The sequence below is a fragment of the Ips typographus genome, linkage group LG3, assembly GCF_016097725.1.
Source record: "Ips typographus isolate SLU linkage group LG3, UJ_Ityp_2.0, whole genome shotgun sequence".
Classification (NCBI taxonomy): Eukaryota; Metazoa; Arthropoda; class Insecta; order Coleoptera; family Curculionidae; genus Ips; species Ips typographus.
The window spans coordinates 17,188,993-17,213,275 of record NC_138424.1 but is presented as its reverse complement, the minus strand read 5'-3'; the positions used below and the strand labels follow the sequence as shown (position 1 = coordinate 17,213,275).

Below are 24,283 nucleotides of genomic sequence, written 5' to 3'. Positions count from 1 at the left end.
TTTTTTTATTTGTTAGGGTCGGATTTGATCCTTTAGTTATGACGTATTCACTGAGCGTTAGTAGGATCGGTGAATGATCAGAGGATAGTCCGTGTTCTTCCTCAATGTGTACATGACTTACTGCAAGTTTTCTTGAGACGAAAAAATCTAGGAGATCTGGAACCTTATTGATATCCGTTGGCCAATAAGTAGGTTTTCCAGTTGAGTGCCATTTGGCATCTAATTTGATGATAGCTTGGTACAGTTCCTTTCCCTTTTTTGTTGTCAACCGCGAACCCCAATGGGTGTGTTTGGCGTTGAAGTCTCCGCCGACAATGAATTTTTCTCCTAACGTATTAAAAAAGAAGGAATACGCATTCCTGTCAATAATATGCCTTGGTGGTGAATACATCGATGCTACCGTAATTTCAAATTTTTTTGTTCTGATGCTCACACTCGCAGCCTGTATTTCCTCTGTCTCATAGCTCTGTCTTTCATAGTGAATTATGTTTTGTTTTATTATAACGGCTGCTCCGCCTCTTGCAGTATTTTGCGGGTGCAGTGCATGATAGATATGGTATCCGTTAAATTTAATATACATTTGATTTGTAAAATGTGTTTCGGAAATCAAACATACATCAATATGCTGGGTTTCAGTTTTAAAAGTGACAAGGCAAACATTTCGGTGAGTTGTTTTTTGAATAATAGCATAGTGTATGCAACAAGAATAAAATGGTATAAAAGATTTTGATAGCATTTTTAAATATATATTTTAGCGCACTATTTTGTATTGACGCTATTTTACTTAGTATTTTGAAAAATAATAAAATACGCATTTCATATTTTTTTGCGTCCTAATCAAATATGAAATAAAAAAAATATGTGGGATGAGCCGTATTCTTCCTTTGTGAGATTTTTCAGAACAAAATAAAAAAAACTATTTGAGGTAAAGGAATTACGATTTGGTTGTGATTTACAAAAAATTGAGTGATTTTTCGGTCCTGTTTGTCCGGTTCTAATAATCGTGGACTTTCCCTGGAATATTTACCTAAAAACTTACAGAACACACCACAAAGTTATTATTGCAGATAAGTTTTTGAATGAGTAGTTACGAAAGTACCTACCTTAAGATATGACTATGTCAGTTTTTTTAATTTTGTCATTTTCAAACCATTAGAAAGTTGGGCTACCAAATGGTGTATAAAATAAAAAAGCTCTATATTTTGCAACATTAACCTGTTAACCCATAAAGTAAAACTGGCGAATTAATTAGGAGTATAAATATTGAACATACTTTATTTAATTTCAGATCTGAAGACTATATAAAACCGACAATGATGAATAACAAGGTAGTAACCTGGGTGGATCCTAGTGTAGTTCTAGACCGACTGCATTTATCCGAAAGCCCTGAGACTACCTCGAAAACTACCTCCAAAGGGATAGATCTGTCACTGTTTACCAATAAGGATTATTGTCTTAAAAACGACAAACATAGTGTAAATGCACTAGGTAATATACAACGAATGAGGCAACATGGACAGGTACTTACTTCTTGCTATTATTTTCTTCAATATTAACAAACACCGCAAACGATAGAGACGATATCTATGGAACTATATTTTCTTCTTGATTACTTGAACTGGCAAGAACAAAACTAAGCTTTTCCATAATTTTTTCTTTATTTTTATAAAAGCAATACTAGCATTCTAAAGATAACATTTTAATTACGTTTATGTTTTCTTAAGCAGAAGTTGCAATAACTATTAAAAAAATTTAAAAAGTTATTTCAATTTCAGAATTTTATTATGTTTTTTGTGTGGTTATTAGTCCAATTTTTAAATTTAATATCACTTACAGAAAAAAAAAACCGGCCATCCGGAGTCTTAATTTGTATAAAATAGGTATAGGTATAAAGAGCGAATTGTTCTATAATAATAATTACGTGTTACAAAGCGTCAACAAAAATGACTTTGAGAGTAAGTCATCAATGAATTTAAAATTTACATCCGAACTGGCATATCTTCATTTGCTAAAACTTTTAATAACTTTGCAACAATGACAGCACAACTACCTTTCACTACAAATGTTAGTATGAAGATTTCTGATATACAACTTTAATTTTGCAAATGACAAATAACCGTGTCAAAAATCCAACTAATCTTTTGTCTTGTCTTGTTTTTTGGAGCTGCTACAGGGCAATTTGCCAGCTCAATACGTAAGAGGCTCAGAAATTCAGGCCTGTGCCCCTGAACCTCTAGAATTTTTCACAAAAGTTACTTTACATACACAAAAAAGTCTAAAAAGTCGCTTAAAGGCACGATCCGAGTAAAAGATATAGTCAATCCTCGTGGAAACTATAACCGTCACTGTCACATCCACGTGGTCTTCTCCTAGGTTTTCACCCTTTCCGCCTTTTGGAAGTGCACCGCACAAGACAATTCACCGTAGATTTTTAGGAATCGACGTTTCCACTTAGAGGTTTTCCACAAATTTCCCTGAACACCGTTTCAAGAAACGTGGTTTCAGTGGCAAAAAATGGCAAAAAAGTTGAAAAACGTATATAAAAAACTAATCTTTTCTGAAATACAATTTGCAATTTCTAAAATCAAAGTGATTATTCTAGAATTGAATGTACCGTTTCTGAAATACAAGTGATATTTCTAAAATCCATCACATCAAACTGTCACTGTCAAAACACACAAAATCCGGACATCCTGTACAATAACCAGTACAGTAAAATTGCATCCTTCTGGTGATAATATTGTTCAAATCATAGCCACTGGATAACAAATTGGCCGCACGTCAAATCAAATCTGATAATTAAAACTAAAAAAGGTTTTATTGTAGAATTGACAGTATATTTTTTTAATCGGGAAATAGTTTACAAAATACGTTTCGTGCATGTAAAGTTTTAGAAAATTTTCTATTTTGACTGATTGCCCTAAAGAAACAGCTTTCATGTATTTTATGGTTATTTCCCTAAAAAAGTGCCCCACTCGAAGGAGGGCGTTATAATAACGCCCGCCTATAATGCCCTCATTATAGGGACACTAGGGTAGGGACTATTATTGGTTCATAATGTATAGGATGAATATTTGTTTTACCATTTATAAATGTCAGATTTTTGTTTCTTTCAGACAACTTTTGACAAATCCTGTAGATATCAATCAATTATTACTATTAGATATAGATACCATATATCTAATAATTATCCGTGCGAGATATTACGTAAATAGCTTTTGTAGCTTTCTGTAAGACATATACATTTGTGCACCGATATGATCCAGTTCCAATAGACATCTATTAGCTATCTTCCACCATTAAATAACTATCCAGTGGATTTTACAATAAGTACTTAATTTATCCACAAGACCTCTACTGGATCATTTTGTATTGTTTGAGTCCAGCACCTTTTGCGTGTTCTAGCCCATCTTACCACATCCTGTATTATTTTCTAGTTCTTCTCTGATATCCTCGCTTCTTATTCCACATGTGATGGTAACACTTTTTGTTGTTGATGTTTCAGCTCTGGTTTTTGTGTAAATTTGTGTGCTGCTACTTTCGTCTTATATTACAGGCGTTGTAGGTAGTATTTGTTCTCTGCTATGAGGATTGCATCATCTGCATAGCATAATATTTTAATGGTGCAATTGCCTATCCTATATTTAGCGTTCACTTTTTTAATATTTTCAATGATTTGGTTCATAATGATGTTGAACAGGGTAGGACTATGGTTATCCCCTTGTCGTAGGTTCGTATTGATATGCACTTCCTCAGACAGTCCATCGTTCGTTTTTGTTCTTGTTCTACTTTTGCTGTTCAGGTCTTGGTATAATTCTTTGGTACCGGTAATCGATATTGTTCTGGTCTAGAATCTTAATTACGCCATCTAGTCGGACTCTGTAAATGTCTTAGTTAAATCCACAAAACAAACAAAGAGAGGTTTGTTAAATATTGCGTCCACTGTTGATCTATTAAACCTAAGTTCTTGCTGTTCTTCGGATATTGGCACCTTCCCCTTAAATAGCTTAAGGACCGAGCTCAGTAGCGTTCTGAGTGAGATCTCCAAGGTTCTACTATGTATAGTTTCACAAGGAACAGCCATTTGCACCGCTTATAGACCCATTTATTCTTAGACTTCACCTCTGTGAGTTTTCTTAAGACATGCAATATTTCTATAAAATTACGTTTAGCCAAAATGGTAACAAATAAAAGACATGTGGTTAGGTTTTTAAAGTTGCATTCATTTTTTTTTTATCTAAAATAACATAATATAGACACGCAATACATACAGTTTTTGTTTTAGTTATGTGATGTAATATTAAAAATAGGAACAGAAAAGTTTAGCGCACACAAAGTAGTGTTGGCTTCAGTTAGCCCTTATTTTTTCGCCATGTTCAACGGTAAGCACTTTTTTAAACCATTCAATAGGTGCCTTGTTTAAGTTGTTTCATAATTATAGGAGAGATGAAAGAACAATCCCAAAGTGAAATAACCATGGTTGATATGGACGCTACAGCTGTGGATTTACTCTTAGATTACGCATACACTGGCCAGATTACTATAACTGTCGATAATGCCCAGGTATTTAAGTAATTTTATGTTTGATCAATTTATGATTATGTTTGTATTACTTAGCTACCAAATACATAAACATGCACCTACTTTATTTCCTCGCGGGTATAAAGTTACCTAACATAGACCTATCTACAGTATGGCTATTTTAATAATAATTTGTCATTGCAATTTCTTGATTTTGTAATTAGTAGTAACAGTACAGTGTTAATCACAGTAAAGAAGTGGTCTAACAAAATTTTGTATTCACCATGGACATTACCAGATGTTTATGCCCTCGGGCGACTTGACCATTGGGCCAGTAAAATCGTCGTCCTCAGGTCATAAATATCCACCTATTTATGCCTTTGGTGTATAAATAGTTATTCTGGGGTTCAAATGTTAAATTAGTAAAGTCTTTTATAGAAACTATTACCAGCAAGTAGCCTGCTTCAAATGGAAGACGTTAGAGAAGCTTGCTGTACATTTTTTTTAAAGCAGTTGCATCCCTCAAACTGCCTCGGAATAAGAAGTTTTGCAGGTATGTAAATGAATAGTTGGTAAATAATAATTAAGATACCAATAGCATTATAAGGACAATAATGCATGAGGTCGATTGATTTTTTAAATTATTTGAATAACTTTCAGAAAAAGAACGAAAAGGAAACAATATTTAATATTTTCAGATACACATTCCTGCAAAGATTTGCACCATCAATCGCACGTATACGTCTTACAAAACTTTCCACAAGTTATAGCAACTGAAGAGTTTCTGTCACTTCCGTTTGAAGAAGTTAGTTTTAAAGTATTTCGTCAAAATCGATATTTTAAGTATTCTACATCAACAGGTTAACGAGTTAGTTTCAAACAGCGAGTTGAATGTAATCTCAGAAGAAGTCGTATTTACTGTAGTTTTGAATTGGGTCAAACACGATTTAATAGAAAGAGAGAAGTATATTTCTAAAGTTCGTATACTGTTTTAGTCTTGTAATAACAATAACATGCAATTTAATTACAGTTGTTTAATCACGTGAGGCTGCCTTTACTAACCAAAGAGTTTCTTATGACGAGAGTGGATAATGAAAAATTGATAAAGGACAATCACGAGTGTCGGGAATTACTGTTCGAGACTATGCGGTACCATCTAGCGCCAGAAAGACGGTGTGAAATTCCTTCATGGAGAACTATGGAAAGGAAAATATTAAGAGCTGATCCTTATGTATTTGCTATAGGTAATACTTTTATTTTTTTTCTGGTGTACCTTTCATCATTACTTGCACTTTGTTATATGCGGTTGCTTTTATACTTTGGACAAGGTGCCCAGCAGTCTCAGTCAACTTTGCATTTGTGACCAATAATAATGGAACCAACATTACATTGTAGATTTTTTGGGCATCATATCATATACATAAACATGCAGCCCTTCTGTTTGTGTGTGTATTGATTCCTGTTGACTTGAATAGTTTTCATCATAAAGGTAACAATATTCATTATACGAACAAGGTTTCTTGTTTTGAAAGTTTACAATGTTTTCTGTACCTTTATTGGTGTGGGTTATATTGTACCGTTTTTCACCCAAACCACTTGTTACTTTTAACTCGCACTGTATATTTCGTTTGTTTTCAAACAATACTGACAACTGTTGTCTAACGTCGAACTGACACCTGTTAACAATCACAACAACTAACTGACTACTGACTGACTCTCCACCGGTCCTAGCCCAGCTGTTTATACAATGTAATTATGTTATGTATAGGTTTCCATGGATTCGAGGAAATTCGGGAATATTCATGAAATTGGCATTCTCTCTTAAACTTCAAACTATGAAATAAATCTCTCTCTCTCTCACAAACACCTGAACTACGACGTTCTATATCCTAAACAATACAATATAGGGGGTAAGACGAAATGAACTAAGACTTCCACTTTCTGATTCTATAAGATCTGCCTTGTCGACGACTTCTCCCAAACTTGTTCTTTTCTACAACCTGTTCAGGGGCCTTTTCAACAGGTACTCTTAAGTCGATGTCTCGACGATGATGTGTATCCAATATTTTCTGTCTCCGGACTGCTTCACTTTTTAAAACCACTCTTCTGCACGGTGATTCAGTTTTCCCTTCCTGGCAAGGTCTTGTCTCCATGACTCTGGGCAAGTAATTTCCTTGCAATGTAACCTTTCTTGTTGTCTGCTCGACCATTTTCACACTAAACTCGTTTCGCTTAGTCTTGATGACGCTATTCTCCAAATTCAAATGAAATGTATGTTGCCGCATAAGATCCAGCCTCATCAGTACATCATCGGTTAGGTTGGCTATGAGAACCAAATGATTGAATTCATGCTGTCCAAACCAAACTGGATTTTAGCTTCATGGATTACCAATACAGACCTTGTATCACCCCCGGCTGTTTGCAATATAAACTTTGCTCCGGTATCACTAATTCTGCAATGCTTCACTATGTCTGGTCTTACTATGGTGAAAAAAGTTCCAGTGTCGACAACCATTTGATAATTTCTTTCGCAAACCTTGCCATTTACTACTAAGCTGCTATTGTTCTGCTGAAGACGAGCTACCTTAATAACTGAAAAAGAATGACTATTTTCAGTCAGCTTTTTCTTAGGATGAACATTGGCTAGGCTTTTTCTTCCATATTTCACCATTCCTTTTGGTTTGGGGCACTGATGTTGCTTATGTCCTTCTTCACTGAAATTCCAGCATCGGAAGAATCGTGCTGACGGCTTCTTTTGGTAATTTTGATAGTTTTGCCTTCTCATTCCTCATCTTTCCTGGGTCTCTATTCTTCTCGGTTTATGGATGCGTTTGCGCGAGAATATGGATGCGTTTGCTCACTACGATTGTTTTGCCTCTTTACTTTACTCCACATTTTCATTAGCTCCTTTCGTAAGGTCTCTAGTCGGGTTTCTAATCGACGATTCCAGTCTGATTGGGTTCTTGAATGACCTGGGCTTGAATATCTAGTCCTGTGCTCTGGTGTTCGGCTTCTTACGTGGCGCACTTGTGCATGTCCTTGTGACACTTGCTTTAGTGCCTTAAACTCCAAAGCGTAGGCAAGGGCATCATGTAATGTTTTGCACCTGGCTAGTCTAAAAGCTTGCTCAGTATCACGAACTTCTACGCCTCTTACAAACGCTCCTACTGCTAAACGCTCTCTTATGTCCTGGGATGCAGTTGGGTAAGCCAGGTAAATTAAACGGGCAATGTCAGCTTCGTACTGCTGCAAGGTTTCTTGGCTTCTCTGGCTTCTGCTCGACAACTGTGCCTCGTAAACTTGCTCCAGGTGCGTTGCCTCATTTCTAAGTGCTGGCTCAAGTCTTCGTAATTCCTATAACGGCTTTCATCCAAGATTTGCAAAACCTTCAGGGCTTCATCTCTGAGCGATAAAACTAAGGCGATGGCTTTGTCACTCGATGTCCTGTTGTTTGTCTCTGCGGCAGCCTCAAACTGCTTGTAAATCTGCCACGAGGTCTTACCATCGTAAATTGGGGGTTTGAACAAGCATTAGTACTGGCGACTAAGGACTTTTCTTGCAGTTTGTCAACGTTCCTTCGTAAATCCTGGACAGTCTCTTCCACTCCCCTATTCTTCCATTAAATTCTTCAATGGTATGGGTTACTTTCTTTTGAAGTTTTCCATTTCGCTCCTCATTTCATTAAAACACAATCTAACTCGTCCTTGATTTGAGTTTTTATGTCATCGAATTTCGCTTCAAACTGATATTAATTCATCTGGCTTGCTTTAATTTCCTCCAACTTGCTGTCATGACTTGCTTTCATTTCGGCAAACTTGCGATCTTGGCTTGCTTGCATCTCCTTCATCAGGTCCAAAAGCTGTTTCAGTGCATCATCCATCTTCGCACTTTGTAGTCGGGTACTTACAGGCATTCAACAGGGTACTTCTCGCTGATTCGTCTGTTTTTTCTGGTCTCGAGCTCTTCGTTTTTCTTCCTGGATATTCTAATCCCACTTCTGACACCAAATGTACCGTTTCTCACACAAAACACCACTTGTTATTTTTAACTCGCACTGTATATTTCGTTTGTTTACAAACAATACTGACAACTGCTGTCTAATCTCGAACTGACATCTCTTAACAATCACAACAACTAACTAACTATCCACTGGTTCTAGTCCAGCTGTTTATACATACTGTTCTCGCGGTCTGAGTTTACCCGTGCGTCATCCCCCTGTGATTTAGAAGTAGACATGCATTATTGACTTCATCCTTGTCTATTGTTCACTTTCAGAAAGGGTAAATATCTAAGTGAATGTCTTCCAAAAAAAACATTTACTGATTAGCGCTTCTATTTCAGTCATTGTCAGTTTGACAACCATCGAAATTTATTTGATTTGTTTACTATTAATTCTTTTCCGTTTCTTTGTGTTGTTAATCATTTATAAAGTTTTATATTTACCACACCACCACAGTTCTTTTAAGAGCTATTGTTTCTACGCTTTTAACATTCTGTAAGTACTTTCATAATATTATTATTAATATTTTTATTTTTTTTATGTTGGCTGTCACGATCTAACCAAAATTGGCACAATTACTAAGCTGTTTTGAAAAAAAGTGGGACTGTCTATTATGGTTTTTATTTAGCCATTTGGTTTTTCGTAAATTCGGAATTACTTACTATTACAGAATTTTTTTAGAAAATGCCTTGAAAAATTCTTCTTCAGGAAGAAAATAAGACATTTTAAGACCTTACATATTCTTACTGATGTATTTTTTTTGATACTAGAAGGTTGCAGCTGCTTTGAAAATTTCCCGCAAAACTGTTTATTCGATTCGGAAAAAGCAAGCAAGTAATCTTATGATTTCATCACCTAGAAAATGGATGTTCGAAATATATTATATGATATGTACAACGATAGTATGTTAATAATAGTAAAATATATCTACTTTTGTGAGAAACATCTATTAACATTTTGGGTTGCATTATAGATTTTTCATAAAAATTTCTTGAAACATATTAATAATAAAGTCAGAAAAAATAAAATAAGCGTCTAAAATGTTTTCCAGCGGGTTTAAAATAAAATAAGTGGATTGCAACCTGAAAATGAGATATGAGATACTACAGCATCACTCAGAATGTCTTATTGAATTTTTAATTTGTTGTATTTATTTTAGAGAAACATGTAACCATCCAGAACCTAAATCAAGAGCTTAAAGTTAAAGAAATACTACATATTGGTGATACATCTCTGCGAATTTTGGTAAATAAATTAGGTTTCAAATTTAGACGGAATTCTATGATCCAAACGGAGACTTCTCATAAATAAAAAATGTTATTTCGGTCAAGATATTTTTGATTTGCTTTGGTATAAGGTTGTTTTAGTGCAAATTTGCAGCCAAAGATCTCTACTTTCTGACTGACAATACACGCAAAATTTTAAACGTGACGAAGCTTTAGACACGTCTTTTTCTACAATATGAACACAACAGGTTTGTTGACGAAAACTTGATTTGATTCATATTGTTACGATTTTCCCGTGGGTTCACACAAAGTCAGTTTAACTCAACAATTAATAAATTTATTTACACTTCAAAACACTCCGTACAATAATTAACACAGCTACTAAAAACACTACTACGATTCCACAACTATTCCACTATTTAAAGTTTACCGCGTTCCCAAAATCACTACTACTGCGGTCGAGACCGCGTCTTTTATATTCGCAAACCACGTTCTAGAATAACCGCGAAACGCTTCGCGGGTTGCCTTGATCATTCAAGAATCTTCCAGGTAGCGTTTCCTAACTGTGGCCTACTTTAATACGCGCCCGGCCAGATATTGCGGCGCATCGGTTTCATCCCGAGGCGAGCGCTCGTTAAGAAGTATCGAGCATAGTAGGCCCAGACCGTAACACTGCCCCCCTCTTAAAGCTGATCGCCCCGATCCGCTTCATCTAATCCCTGGTATTTCTTGAGTCTGTCCAGATGGAAAATTTTCATCTTGCCTTTGGGGCTGCGTTGGACTCTGTACACGACGTCGTTTAACCTTTTTACCACATTGTAAGGTCCCTCCCAAACAGGTGTTAATTTCGGTGATTTGCCTTTCTTCCTCTGAGGGTTAAACAACCAAACTTTATCATCCTTCTGGAACCCTCCCGAATTGGCCCTCAGATCATAACGAGCTTTCATCTTATCGCTAGCTAGATTCAAACTTTCCCTGACCAGATCATGGATGTTCAGTAATCTGTCTTGCAACTCGTCAACGTAGTTCTCAATGTTCGTGCTTTGGCCTGTTGGAGATCCGAACACCACATCACATGGAAGTCGAAGTTCTCGACCAAACAGAACTTTAGATGGTGACTGTCCCGTTGAGTTGTGGACTGCTGCTCTATAAGCCATCAAGAAGAGCGGAATATGCTGGTCCCAATCTTTCTGATGCTGATCAACAACCTTTGAGAGATGTTGCTCTATGGTCTTATTAAATCTCTCGACCATTCCATCCGACTGAGGATGAAGCGGCGTTGTTCGGGTCTTCCTAATGCCTAGCAGATCACAGAGCCTCTGAAAGAGCTTGGACTCAAAGTTTCGTCCCTGATCAGAATGTAACTCCAACGGCACACCAAATCTACTGAAGACATTTTCGACGAGAATATCAGCGACTGTGCTGGCTTCTTGATTTGGAATCGCAAACACCTCAGGCCATTTGCTAAAGTAATCCATGGCAACAAGAATGTACTTGTTGCCTCTGTTGGTCTCCGGAAAAGGCCCAGCGACGTCTATGGCTAAACGTTCGAACGGCAATCCTACGTTGTACTGCTTCATAGGTCCCCGGGATCTCGTCTGTGGTTCGTGGCTAGCTGCACAAATGGAACATTGTCGACACCATGATTTCACGTCTTGGCAGTAGTTCACCCAGTAAAAACGTTGCCGGATTTTGTCCAAAGTCTTATTTACTCCCAAATGAGCACCAGTCTTTCCATTGTGCATTTCCTCCAGTACGTGGTCGACCCTTCCTCTGGGAACTACCAGCTGCTTCCTTATCTCTTTTCCATCGGCACTCTCCCAAGCTCTTTTTAGCAAGCCGCCTTCAACCACAAGCGAGTCCCACTGAGCCCAAAGTGCTTTGAACGTCAGGCCTTTGCTAGAGATTTCTTGCCATGTTGGTCTTGGCTCGCTTTGTTCCTTTCTCAACAACAATGGGCCTATGTCGCTGTCTTCTAGTTGATCTTTCCTAATCTCATCGGGACTCCATTCATCATCAGTCTTCAGCTGAACCATTCTGATGGACACAACTCCTTCACGTTGTTCCGCTTTCTGGCAATGTTTGCATTCTTCGGCGCAAGGTCTTCTTGATAGAGCATCTGCGTTATTATGCAGCTTTCCGGGTCGATGCTTGATGTTGAAATTATACTGCTGGAGTTTTTCAAGTCATCTTGCTACTTGTCCTTCCGGTTGTTTCATTCCGAGGAGCCACTTGAGTGCCGCATGGTCAGTCCTTATCAAAAATTCCTGTCCGTACAAGTACTTGTGAAAGTGATCGACTGATTTTACTATTGCCAGTAGCTCTTTTCTCGTTACACAGTAGTTCCGTTCTGCTTTGGTAAGTTTCCTACTGAAGTATTCTATGACATGTTCCTCTCCGTTTTGGATTTGAGACAATACAGCTCCAATACCAGAATTACTGGCATCTGTGTCTAAAATGAACTTTCCTTTTGGTTGTGGATAACTGAGGATGGGACTGGAGCAAAGTGATGCCTTTAACCTTCTGAACGCCTGATCACATTGGGTATTCCAACAGTAGGGTGTTTTGTCCTCAGTAAGTTGATGTAGCGGAGCTGCGATGTTGGCAAATCCTTCCACAAACCGTCTGTAGTAGGTGGCAAGTCCTAGAAAGCTTCTGAGTTCGTGTTTATCCTTTGGTACTGGCCATTCTCTAATTGCTTGGATCTTCTTGTCGTCCGTCTGGATTCCGTCGACCGACACCACATGCCCAAGGAATTCGACTTGCTTTTGGAAGAACCAACACTTTTTGGCGTTCAATCGAAGATGGGCACCACCTATTCTATCAAATACTTCTTGCAAGTTGTCCAGATGTTCTTCAAAAGTTTTTCCCATCACCATGATATCGTCCAGATAAACCAAGCAAGTTTTCCAGTTAAGGCCACGAAGCACAATTTCCATTAGTCTTTCAAACGTAGCAGGAGCATTACAAAGTCCGAAGGGCATCACATTGAATTGGTACAGCCCATTTCCAGCAGAAAAAGCAGTCTTCTCCTTATCTTGCTCCTCAATGCCAACTTGCCAGTACCCACTCTTCAAATCTAAAGTAGAAAACCAACAGGATCCTGCCAAAGTCGTCAGTGCGTCGTCGATACGGGGAAGTGGATAGCTGTCCTTTTTGGTCACGTCATTCAGTTTTCGGTAATCTACACAAAATCTGCTTGATCCATCTTTCTTAGTGACCAGAACAACAGGTGATGACCAAGGGCTGCAGGATTCTTCTATAACTCCGTCGTCAAGCATCCTGTCCACTAATTCCTGCACTTCCTGTTGTTTGGCTATTGGTAGTCTCCTAGGTGGTTGTCGAATCGGTTGTGCATTGCCGGTGTTAATTCGGTGTTTTACAATGGTAGTTTTTCCCATATTGTTCGGTGTTCCAAATATGCTACCATGGTCCAAAATCAGTTTCCGAGCCTTCTTCAGTTGTGGTGTTGACAGATGTTTCCAGGTCTTTTCAAGTTCATTTAAGAGCTTGTTTTCCCCCAACTGCTCCTCCTGTTCTGGTAACCCATCGCAATTGGTTATTTTGACTACAGGCTCGAATACCGCAATAATTTCGCCTTTGTTGATTTTGACGTCGTCTGAAAAAATGTTTGCAACCATTATTGGGACTTCACTTCCTCCATTTACAAGTGATTTCCCAATGAGGCATCTTCCTGGTCGGTCCGGGTTTCGTACAAGTCCAACACAGCTCCCAGAATTCTGCTCCAATTGTCCAATAATTATTTGCTCGGAATTGCCGCTTATTTTTACTGTCTGAGATGCCAAAACATTAATGGGTGACTCACAGCGGTGACTGGTTGACAGGATGAACTCTTCACTTCCAAACCTTAGGATATTTTGCTCGGGATCAAAAGAAAATCCATGTTGACGAATCAGGTCCATTCCCAGAATAAATTCATCTTCAATATCCGCTACTAACACAGTGTGGTAAAACGTAATCCTTCCAAGGCAAATCTTGACTGTTATTTCTCCTAAAACTTTAGCCGATTCTCCAGTCACAGTGCGCAGGAGAATACTTCTTCGTAAAGGCTTAACTTGACTTTTATCCACAAGGTTTGACCGGATCAAAGATACTGCCGCACCGGTATCCAAAGTAAAAGTAACGTTCATCGCATCCACCTTTCCATCTACGTTCAGGCTTCCCATTGATCTACCCAGGCTTCTGATGGAGATAATTCTGGGGGCTTTGTTTTCGCTAGTCAACATTCGCCCCGTAATGTTGACTAGTGGGAGTTTTCCTGGTCCCTTCTGGATGGTTGTACGTCCCTCGTTGGAGAGCGGGACGGTATCCTTACTCGACAATCTCGTTTCATGTGTCCCGTACGTCCGCATCGATAACACTCCACTCTCGTGATCGGGCGTGATCGTTCTAACTGTGTGGAAAGACCATTTCCTAATGCTGCCACTTATTGCACTATTTGGCCGACCATTGACTCAATTTTATCTATTGATGTAGCAACATGATCGGCTGGCGGTACTCTTTCCTCTTGAATAGGCTCTGGCTTTAAGTCGTTGCACGCAGCTTCAACTTCCAGCGCTCGAATCAGTAATTCGCTGCTGTTGCTCCCTTTGAACATCTTCAGCATTTTATTTACCTCCGGATCTCGAATCCCATCTACAAAATACTGAGCCACAAGTTCTTCTTGGCTTTCATCCGGGACGGCTGGGTAAGCCAGATGCACAAGGCGACGAATTTCGGCCTCAAACTCTTGTAAATTTTCACCAGTTTTCTGCAGTCTTGCCTTTAATTGTGTTTGGTACACTCCTTTCCTATGCTGATCCCCATAACGTCGTTCTAATGCAGCTACTAATGCGTCATAGTTGCTTTGTTGGGCGATAGGCAGAGTCTGTAACAGCTCCAATGCAGGTCCTCGTAATGCCACCACCAGTGCTACAGCTTTTTCCTCGTTACTCCATCTATTTGCATTTGCAGCGGCCTCAAATTGGAGTTGGTACGTTGCCCATGAAGTTTGACCGTCGTATGTGGGAGGATCTTGTTGAGCCCGTTTCCGGTGATCACTGTAGAGCTGGCTCCTCTGCTGTCAATTTTCTGCTCTAAGTCGCGTAGTTTTATCTCGACATTATTCTGAATTTTATTAATGTCCTCCCGAACATCGTTCTGAATTTTATTTATGTCCTCCCGAACATCGTTCTGAATTTTATTTATGTCCTCCCGAACATCGTTCTGAATTTTGTTAATGTCCTCCCGAGCATCATTTAATTTTACCTGAACGTCATACTCCATCTTTTTGAGACTCTCGGATACATACTCTTGGATTTCTGTCTTGTTCCGTGCTAGAACGTTCAATATTTCTACGTTACGTTTTTCTTGCCGCTCTCTATCTTCTTGACGCATTTCTATATCTTGTTGTAGCATTCTTTCTTGTTGTTGTCGAATCCTTTCTTGTTCTTCCTTGTCTTGTTGTCGAATCCTTTCTGTTTGTTCTTGTTTCTCTTCTTGTTTTTCAAGCATTGCCATAATAGCTGCAAGTTGGGCCTCCATGTTTGCACTTTGACGTGTTGTTATTGGCATAAAATAAATTTAACACACCACTGTTCCGAAAATCTCTAGTCCGGTTCTGAACACAAGTCTCTAACCCGAAGTTTAGTTCCAATTCACGTCGCACTAAAGTCTGATCGCACTTCTGACACCAATTGTTCCGATTTTCCCGTGGGTTCACACAAAGTCAATTTAACTCAACAATTAATAAATTTATTTACACTTCAAAACACTCCGTACAATAATTAACACAGCTACTAAAAACACTACTACGATTCCACAACTATTCCACTATTTAAAGTTTACCGCGTTCCCAAATTCACTACTACTGCGGTCGAGACCGCGTCTTTTATATTCGCAAACCACGTTCTAGAATGACCGCGAAACGCTTCGCGGGTTGCCTTGATCATTCAAGAATCTTCCAGGTAGCGTTTCCTAACTGTGGCCTACTTTAATACGCGCCCGGCCAGATATTGCGGCGCATCGGTTTCATCCCGAGGCGAGCGCTCGTTAAGAAGTATCGAGCATAGTAGGCCCAGACCATAACAATATGATTATAAATGACGTAGCCTTCGTGACGCACGGGTAAACTCACTCCGCGAGAACAGTATGTATAGGCTTCAATGGATTCGAGGAAATTCGGGAATATTCATGAAATTGGCATTCTCTCTTAAACTTCAAGCTATGACATTCTTCCTCTCTCTTAAACGGCCCATACATTATACAATTAGTTTACGACTTTCTAGATCCTAAATAATACAATATACGAGGTAACACAAAATAACTAAAAGTCCATTTCGTAACAATATTTATTCTGTAGCTAGTACCTGAAAATTACCGCTTTTCGAACGTTTTGCCAAAATTTCCCTTGACATCATCCAAAATATCTATTCATTGTTTGTGTTACTCCATATTTTGACCTACTTTTTTATTTTTGTTCACAAATAAAAGGAAAGGTACTAATTGATAGTCCTGTTATGTCTTTCGACCATTTCATTGGACGGCAGATGCAGTGGCATTGTTCGAGTGGTTCTTATTCCATCCATAACATATATATTAACTGGTTCCAAATATCTGATTCAAAGTTTCTACTTTCGTCTGTGTGAATCTTTAAAAGAACTCCGTGGTTTGCAATAACGTTGGTTATCAGCGCCTCTGCTACGGTGACTGCTACGACTTCTTTAATTAAGTTTCTTAAACACTAGTCACACCGTTTACACCATTTGATCCTTCTCTGGTTAAAGTCCGGTTTACTCTAATGTGTCCTGTTTCACGGCTCTCATGTAGTTCTCGGAACACATTCTCTTTGCAGGAATTGGCAACTATAGTTTTGTATACAAAGGATTTTTCGTCTGGACTTTCCCATCTGCGAGTAATTAGGTTATCTCGAAGTTGAAGCGAAATCCATTGTCGCCAGCAACTCGTCACTATGTCAATCCCATGGCTCAAAATTCCGGTTTCAAATATTTCTCCAACCATTCTCTGATTACTTTCAAATCAGTGTCTAAACACTGTTCTTCTATTATGGTTTCTCTGGATACACTATTTTTCCATAACTGGAGTATCTCTAGCCTCTTCATCTGTCAGTTTGCGTATCTGATGCTCTCATTTTTATTCTTGCTCTCATGCCTTTCGAAAAACTTGCAATGCTTTTCGCAGCACGGCCTTCTCGTCAAACTATCAGCGTTGACATGAGATCGTCATTTTCAGTGTCTCAGTCAAAATCATCAGCTTGATGTTTCTCTAATAGCGTGCTAATTGTTCTTCCGGGTTATTAAAATTTAACAGCCATTGTATTGCCGCATAGTTCTATCTGATTATTATTGATTTTTTACATCTCTTACAATTGAAAAATCTCTCCCAATGACTTGCTGTAATAGCTAATGACCACTTCTTGACCGTTTTGGAAAAAACTAGGAAAAGCTGAATGGTTTCTATACTATACTGGGAAGCATCAGTGAAAAAGTTCCGTTTTGAGATTGATAATAAGCCAAAATAAAAGTACTTATTTAATTCTGTGAAAGCTTGTTAACAATCTGGTGACTAAGAAAATTGGCTATTTTTGTTCGTTAGTCGATGATGTGTCCGTCGATGTAGTCGATGTAGGTCTAGCAATGTGTCCGAAATCCTTCACAAATCGGGGGTAATAACTACACAATCTAGGAAAACCCTTTAGTCTTGGGTATAGGCCATTTCTTTATAGATTCAACTTTCGTCGGGTCAGCTTCCACCACCCCATTTGAAGAAACGATATATCCGAGGAAGTAAACTTTTTCTTGGGAGAATAAGCATTTGTTTGGGTTCAGTTGTAATGAGCTTTTCTGAGTATCGAGATAACCCCCCCCACCTTCGGTGTCGTGCTCTTCCGCCAAAAAAATAAGAAAATGACCGAATGCGGTTTGCAAATATAACAACCCTCCACCTTCGGTGTCAGGCTCTTTCGCCAAAAAAATATGAAAATAAACTCATGCAGTTAAGAGATAACAAGTTTTCATGCAAAATTATCGGTAATTTTGATGCACTCGTGCAATTACCCCCGAATATTTCCCGAATAAAGAAAATGGTTTGGTTTTGCTGCAACTATAGATTGCTCAATTGAGCTCAATGAACAAGATCCAAACCGTTAACCATTAAAACTATTATTAACCATTAATTTTGTTGTGTTGTTGACATCACGTTTGACATCGTTTGGTTATAAAAAGTCAAAAAACTGCGCAAGGACAACAATTAGTGTACTAGCAATACCACAGAGCAATAGACTCTACAACAATACAGTCGTTATAGATACGTACAGTGCAATTATCGAAATGCAATTATCACTTTAGAAAGCAATTATCGGGGGTAATTGCACAAGTGCATAAAAATTACCGATAATTTTGCATGAAAACTTGTTATCTCTTAACTGCATGAGTTTATTTTCATATTTTTTTGGCGAAAGAGCCCGACACCGAAGGTGGAGGGCTTTTTTAGAAAAAAATATGAAAATGACCGAATGCAGTTTGCAAAGATAACAAGTTTGAACGCAGAATTATCAGGTAATTTTTAAGGCACGAATGTAATTTTGGGGAATATTTCCCGAATAAATAAAATGTTTTGGTTTTGCTGCAACTATAGATTGCTCAATGGAGCTCAATGAACAAGTTCCAAACCGTTTATTAATTTTTCTTGACATCGCGTTTGACATTTTTTGGTTACAAAAAGTCAAAAAACTGCGCAAGGACAACAATTAGTGTACTAGCAATAGGCTCTACAACAATGCAGTCGTTATAGATACGTACAGTGCAATTATCGAAATGCAATTAACACTTTAGAATGCAATTATCGGGGGCAATACCACAAGAGCTCAGATTTAGCCGGATAATTTTTGTGCTTGTCTTAGAACACTTTCTTTTTGGTGTAACAGCACGAGACCTGTTGTAACTAAATCACGAGAGCGCAGCTCGAGTGATTTTGCCAAACAGGTCGAGTTTTGTACCATAAAGAAAGTATGAGAAGACAAGCGGAAAAATTATCCTGTTCAAAATCTGAGCTCGAATGGTATTTGATAAGACAATTCCATGAATATAATCAATAATATAATAAGACTGCGACTTCCTCGTACTGGCAGAAATACATTTTTCTGGTTCTTTTGATTTTCTGCAGTAGAACTCTATCCGAAGCGAGCCATAACCAAAACAATAAGAACAAACATCAAAATTGACAGTGCCAGCAAAAACCTCAAGGTGAGACATTGCAACAATAGAAGTGTAGTGAAAATCCGTGGAAACGATGAAATCAACAGCAAAATTTATCCGATTTTTTTATCCGCTAGCAAACTCTCTTCCTTCCTTATTAGCCGATAGCAAACCGTGTTTTGATGACGTATATATGGCATTTTTTGTACATGAGTGGAATTGTCGCTGTCATTTTGGTGAAAATGCACTGCTCATATGGGACATTTAACACATGAGGGAAATATTCGGGGGCAATACCACAAGAGCTCAGATTTAGCCGGATAATTTTTGTGCTTGTCTTAGAACACTTTCTTTTTGGTGTAACAGCACGAGACCTGTTGTAACTAAATCACGAGAGCGCAGCTCGAGTGATTTTGCCAAACAGGTCGAGTTTTGTATCATAAAGAAAGTATGAGAAGACAAGCGGAAAAATTATCCTGTTCAAAATCTGAGCTCGAATGGTATTTGATAAGACAATTCCATGAATATAATCAATAATATAACAAGACTGCGACTGCCTTGTACTGGCAGAAATACATTTTTCTGGTTCTTTTGATTTTCTGCAGTAGAACTCTATCCGAAGCGAGCCATAACCAAAACAAAACGAACAAACATCAAAATTGACAGTGCCAGCAAAAATCCCAAGGTGAGACAACAATAGAAGTGTAGTGAAAATCCGTGGAAACGATGAAATCAACAGCAAAATTTATCCGATTTTTTTATCCGCTAGCAAACTCTCTTCCTTCCTTATTAGCCGATAGCAAACCGTGTTTTGATGACGTATATATGGCATTTTTTGTACATGAGTGGAATTGTCGGGGGCAATACCACAAGAGCTCAGATTTAGCCGGATAATTTTTGTGCTTGTCTTAGAACACTTTCTTTGTGGTGTAACTGCACGAGACCTGTTGTAACTAAATCACGAGAGCGTAGCTCGAGTGATTTTGCCAAACAGGTCGAGTTTTGTACCATAAAGAAAGTATGAGAAGACAAGCGGAAAAATTATCCTGCTCAAAATCTGAGCTCGAATGGTATTTGATAAGACAATTCCATGAATACAATCAATAATATATTAAGACTGCGATTACCTTGTACTGGCAGAAATACATTTTTCTGGTTCTTTTGATTTTCTCCGATCCGAAGCGAGCCATAACCAAAACAATACGAACAAAAATCAAAATTGACAGTGCCAGCAAAAATCTCAAGGTGAGACATTGCAACAATAGAAGTGTAGTAAAAATCCATAGAAACGATGAAATCAACAGCAAAATTTATCCGATTTTTTTATCCGCTAGCAAACTCTCTTCCTTCCTTATTAGCCGATAGCAAACCGTGTTTTGATGACGTATATATGGCATTTTTTGTACATGAGTGGAATTGTCGCTGTCATTCTGGTGAAAATGCACTGCTCCTATGGGACATTTAACACAAGAGGAAACTATTCAATAAAATGATCGCCAATTTCCTGTTGAAATAAAAGTGAAATGTAATTGAATCCTTGTACCGGATTTGTTATTTTTAATTTATAAAACACATTTCAATGCAAAGCACATTTATTAAGAGTCGAAAAAGTTCAACTGTTTTTCCAATTTTAAAGGTGGTCGTTGGGCGAAATCGGGCTCCCGAACACGAATCCTTTCCGAGTGTGAAGTTTATAATCCCAAAACTGATTGTTGGAATCGTATAGCACCAATGCAATCGAGAAGATCTTGTCCAGGAGTGACTAGTTTAAGACAACGTTTATATGTGATTGGAGGGTAAGTACCAATTAAGTACACAGTTGTATTTTCCAAGCAAACTTTACAGGGTGATCCAAAAAGCCGTGCACGCGGCTGTTTTTCGGCAACTATACATAGAAGAATAAAATCTGTTTGGTTCCAAGCGCTAAGACTCATGATTTCACTAAAATGAATCAGAAAACTCTGAAAATTTAAATCGACTGGTATAGTAAAAATACCAACGTAATTGCCTGTCCTCGACGAAAAATTTTGCTATTTAACTTTTTTTCGATATCTTCTTATAAAGGGGTCCAAAATTTGCTGATCATAAAGACTTCTTTTTTGGGTCATTTTAAAAACAACAGCGAATGATGTCACGAAGAGCAGAGGACGTGCTTGAAAATTCGAGTTAACTCAGGGTCAGGCGTTTTCCTATATACAGGATGTTACAAATTCGATTCATTACCATTGCTATCTCAGAAACTATAGTTGATAAAGCTTTAGTTAAATGGAGGCAGTACTTTAATGCTAAATAATTTGGTAAAAAAAAAATTTCGCATAGGTTGCATACAACACTATTTATTAAATCAACTTGTTTGATGACAAAAGCACAGCAAATACAGGGTTAACCACCCAAACCATTCATTAAAAGTATATTAGGATCCAATATTAATAGAAATTTGAAATGTTGGAATTAAATGAAATTTGATGAGTTTTAAAAACATTTTCATTTTTCTGTCACTTTCGGTTTGACCGGAAGTTGATGCAAAATGCTTATTTCAATTGGAACACTTTGTATATTATTGTATTTCTGAATAGTCCTATCGATTTCAAATATTTTTTATGTATCATAACCTATTATCTATCTACAATGGTTTTCGAGATATTGACGTTTGAAAAAAAAAAAAACTTCTACGCGTTTTCAAGTGTCTTAACTTCTAACCAGAACGAGATAGAGCAAAATAGCTTGCATGTTGTTATCTTAACTTTTTGAGATCTATCATTTGGTAATATTTTTAATTTTAACATGTGTCAATTATATCAGTAAGAAAATGATTTTTTTACAGGTGTAAACATTACATTATTGACTAAGGGCCGATAATTTCAACTCCGAATAAATTTATTCTTAGGATAATTTCTATAGAAATGACGGAATTGACCAATAGCAGCGTCTGATTTCACGGTTTCCATAGATATTATCCTTAGAATAAAGTTATTCTGAACTGAAAGTACTGGGCCTAAATAAGATTATTATACATGATGGTCCATTTTTAAGTGCCAATAATTCACCATTCGATAGCTCATCAAACAATAAGTTGTCATGCATTGTGTCATTTCCTTGAAAAATGCGTTTTAAGGAAGATACAGCGGCAAAGTACACTTTTCCGCACGATCGTAAGAATAGTATATTACATACTCAGGTAGAAAGTGTTTGATTTCTGTCGAGAAATTAGGTAATTTAACTTTATTTTGAGACAGAAATTAAACTTTCCACCGTGGTTTGTATACTATTTTATTTTCAATCATTTATCAAAATCTCATCGAACTTTTAATAAATCATTCAGTTGAAATATTGATTGCTAATAGTCTATAACAATAAGGTAGTATAGGTGTACAAGTAGTTATGACTTCAACCATAATAAACGACTAGTGATTTGTTTACAATCTTGACAACGTCATTATTGTGCTATTCCGTCTTTAATATTTTGAGCTGAAACGTTTCTTAAAGTGCTTTTAACATGGAGATTTCTGAAGACGCAGATGTTACTTATCATCACATGAGCTGCGAACTGTTGTGATGATAAGTAACATCAGAAAGTGGTGGCGGCAGTCTCTTAACTATAAAAAGTAAGCCCAGATATGACAAAACGCATATTGACATTCACCCTGGTGGAAAGTGACATTTATCCTGCTTTTAGCGTAAAGTACTCACTTTCCACCCGGGTGGAAAGTAAAAGCAGGTAATTTTTATCTTTTCACCTGGTTTACACATAAGAAATAACGTTATCACATACCTGGTTGAAAATAAAATAACTAATTATATGTCAACGTGAAGTAGTAGTCCATTTTTCTCAAAGTGGAGGTGTATGTGTAAAAGTGATGGGAAAGGCTCTATGATCAGCCGTTTCGAGATATTTCATTTCCTTCAAAGAAAATTTTGGATCACTTTTACTACTTTGCAAGATTGTTCATCGACGACAGGCAACGTTCATCGTATTTTTGTTTTTTCCAGCATTTTCTCGTGGCTTCATTTATTAAACATTTTTTTCCCAAAGTGTACCTTTTCAAAGTATGTACCTACATATGTTATAGTTTCCGACAAAACAGCTGCTTGTACTGCTTATTGGAACACCCTGTATTTTATTAAAATGCAATATTCAGGTACGATGAAGCGTCACATTTAGCTACAGCTGAATGTTATAATCCATGGACAAACACTTGGACTTCGATAACTTCAATGGGTAAGTTTAGTTTTAATGGGAAATATTCATGTCAGGTATAATTCAATACATGCAACATTTTCGAAGACGGTTTTAAAATACCATATTATTATGTATTGAATATGATCTGTATAAAAAAAATAAGTCGAGAAAAGCAAAACCAGGAATATTTTTTTAGTTTGACACATCTTTATTAGGCCCTCTAGAGGTAGTCTTTTACGAAGGTTGACTTTCTATTTCTGAAGACCGTTCGTTAAACGGTTTTTCCTACTCGGGTGCGATAAAGTGCACTTTTTCACACTAGTGCGGTAAAGGTACTTTTTCCCCCCTTTAACTCCTGACAGTCTCGTGCGGGAATAGTACCACTTTCCGCACTTCTTAGGTAAATAACTATTCCAGATATAGCTGACGTCTTTTTTTGCAACTCAACTCACTCTTTCTAACTTTGTATCATTTTTAAACCAAACATATTGTATACCGTGTTCATTGATTAGATTCAGTGTGTGATTGTAGGCTCTGGTGGATATAGTTATTATTCTAACAAGTGTAGAAAGTGCATGAGACTTGCCCGCACGCTCAAGACGAGCGTAGTGGCTTTAATCGAGTCAAGTGCGGGAAAGAGCCGCATTCTGTGTGGAAAAGCACTTATTTCCACTCTCAAACGTGTGAAGACATATAAACTTTACCTAAAACGACAATTATATATCTTATGTTTTGCCTATACATTATGAATAAATAATACCTTCGAAACGGTGTAGGATATAGTGTTGATAACAGCCTGAGGGCATTATAAGCGGGCGTTGTCATAACGCCCTGAAACCTTTTTTAATACTAGCAATGGCATTTTTATTCCTCCATGCCATAAAAACTTCGTATTCCCTATCCTAGGATGCTCTTGACTTTTTAGGTAATAAACCTTCGTTAGTTTTGCTGCATTTTCTTATATATTTTCTAAAATTTCGTCCAGATTTTGCCATTTTCATTAACTGACAGAACTATCAAAGTTACATCATTCAGGTAAAATAAACACTAAACAACTTACCTGTAACGGTATACCTTAGTTTCCAATGCCGGAAATAGTAAATAATTGCTAAATTAGGTGAAACATAAAACATTGTATGCA

The 24,283-nt window shown here is 37.5% G+C and overlaps 2 protein-coding genes across 5 annotated transcripts in view; one reads left to right on the top strand and one right to left on the bottom strand.

Moving 5' to 3' along the window:
• Positions 1-24,283, bottom strand: part of LOC145725779 (phosphatidylethanolamine-binding protein homolog F40A3.3-like) — a 276,881-nt gene that overhangs the window by 18,566 nt on the left and 234,032 nt on the right. The gene's annotated exons all lie outside the window — the stretch shown is intronic.
• The window catches only part of LOC145725774 (kelch-like protein 17), a 105,339-nt gene that overhangs the window by 4,324 nt on the left and 76,732 nt on the right, over positions 1-24,283 (top strand). For 2 of the 3 annotated variants that reach the window (XR_014177395.1, XM_081974623.1), the window contains exons 2-9: positions 1,289-1,520; positions 4,286-4,382; positions 4,442-4,563; positions 4,960-5,074; positions 5,220-5,326; positions 5,382-5,498; positions 5,552-5,765; positions 20,599-20,758. Coding sequence is in view for 2 of the 3 variants with exons in the window: in XM_081974623.1 (XP_081830749.1) it covers positions 1,314-1,520; positions 4,286-4,382; positions 4,442-4,563; positions 4,960-5,074; positions 5,220-5,326; positions 5,382-5,498; positions 5,552-5,765; positions 20,599-20,758 (1,139 nt within the window). In the remaining variant the exon portion in view is untranslated. Of the gene's footprint in view, positions 1-1,288; positions 1,521-4,285; positions 4,383-4,441; positions 4,564-4,959; positions 5,075-5,219; positions 5,327-5,381; positions 5,499-5,551; positions 5,766-20,598; positions 20,759-23,101; positions 23,182-24,283 lie in introns of all 3 variants that reach the window. The other variant, XM_081974622.1, reaches the window with a different exon arrangement.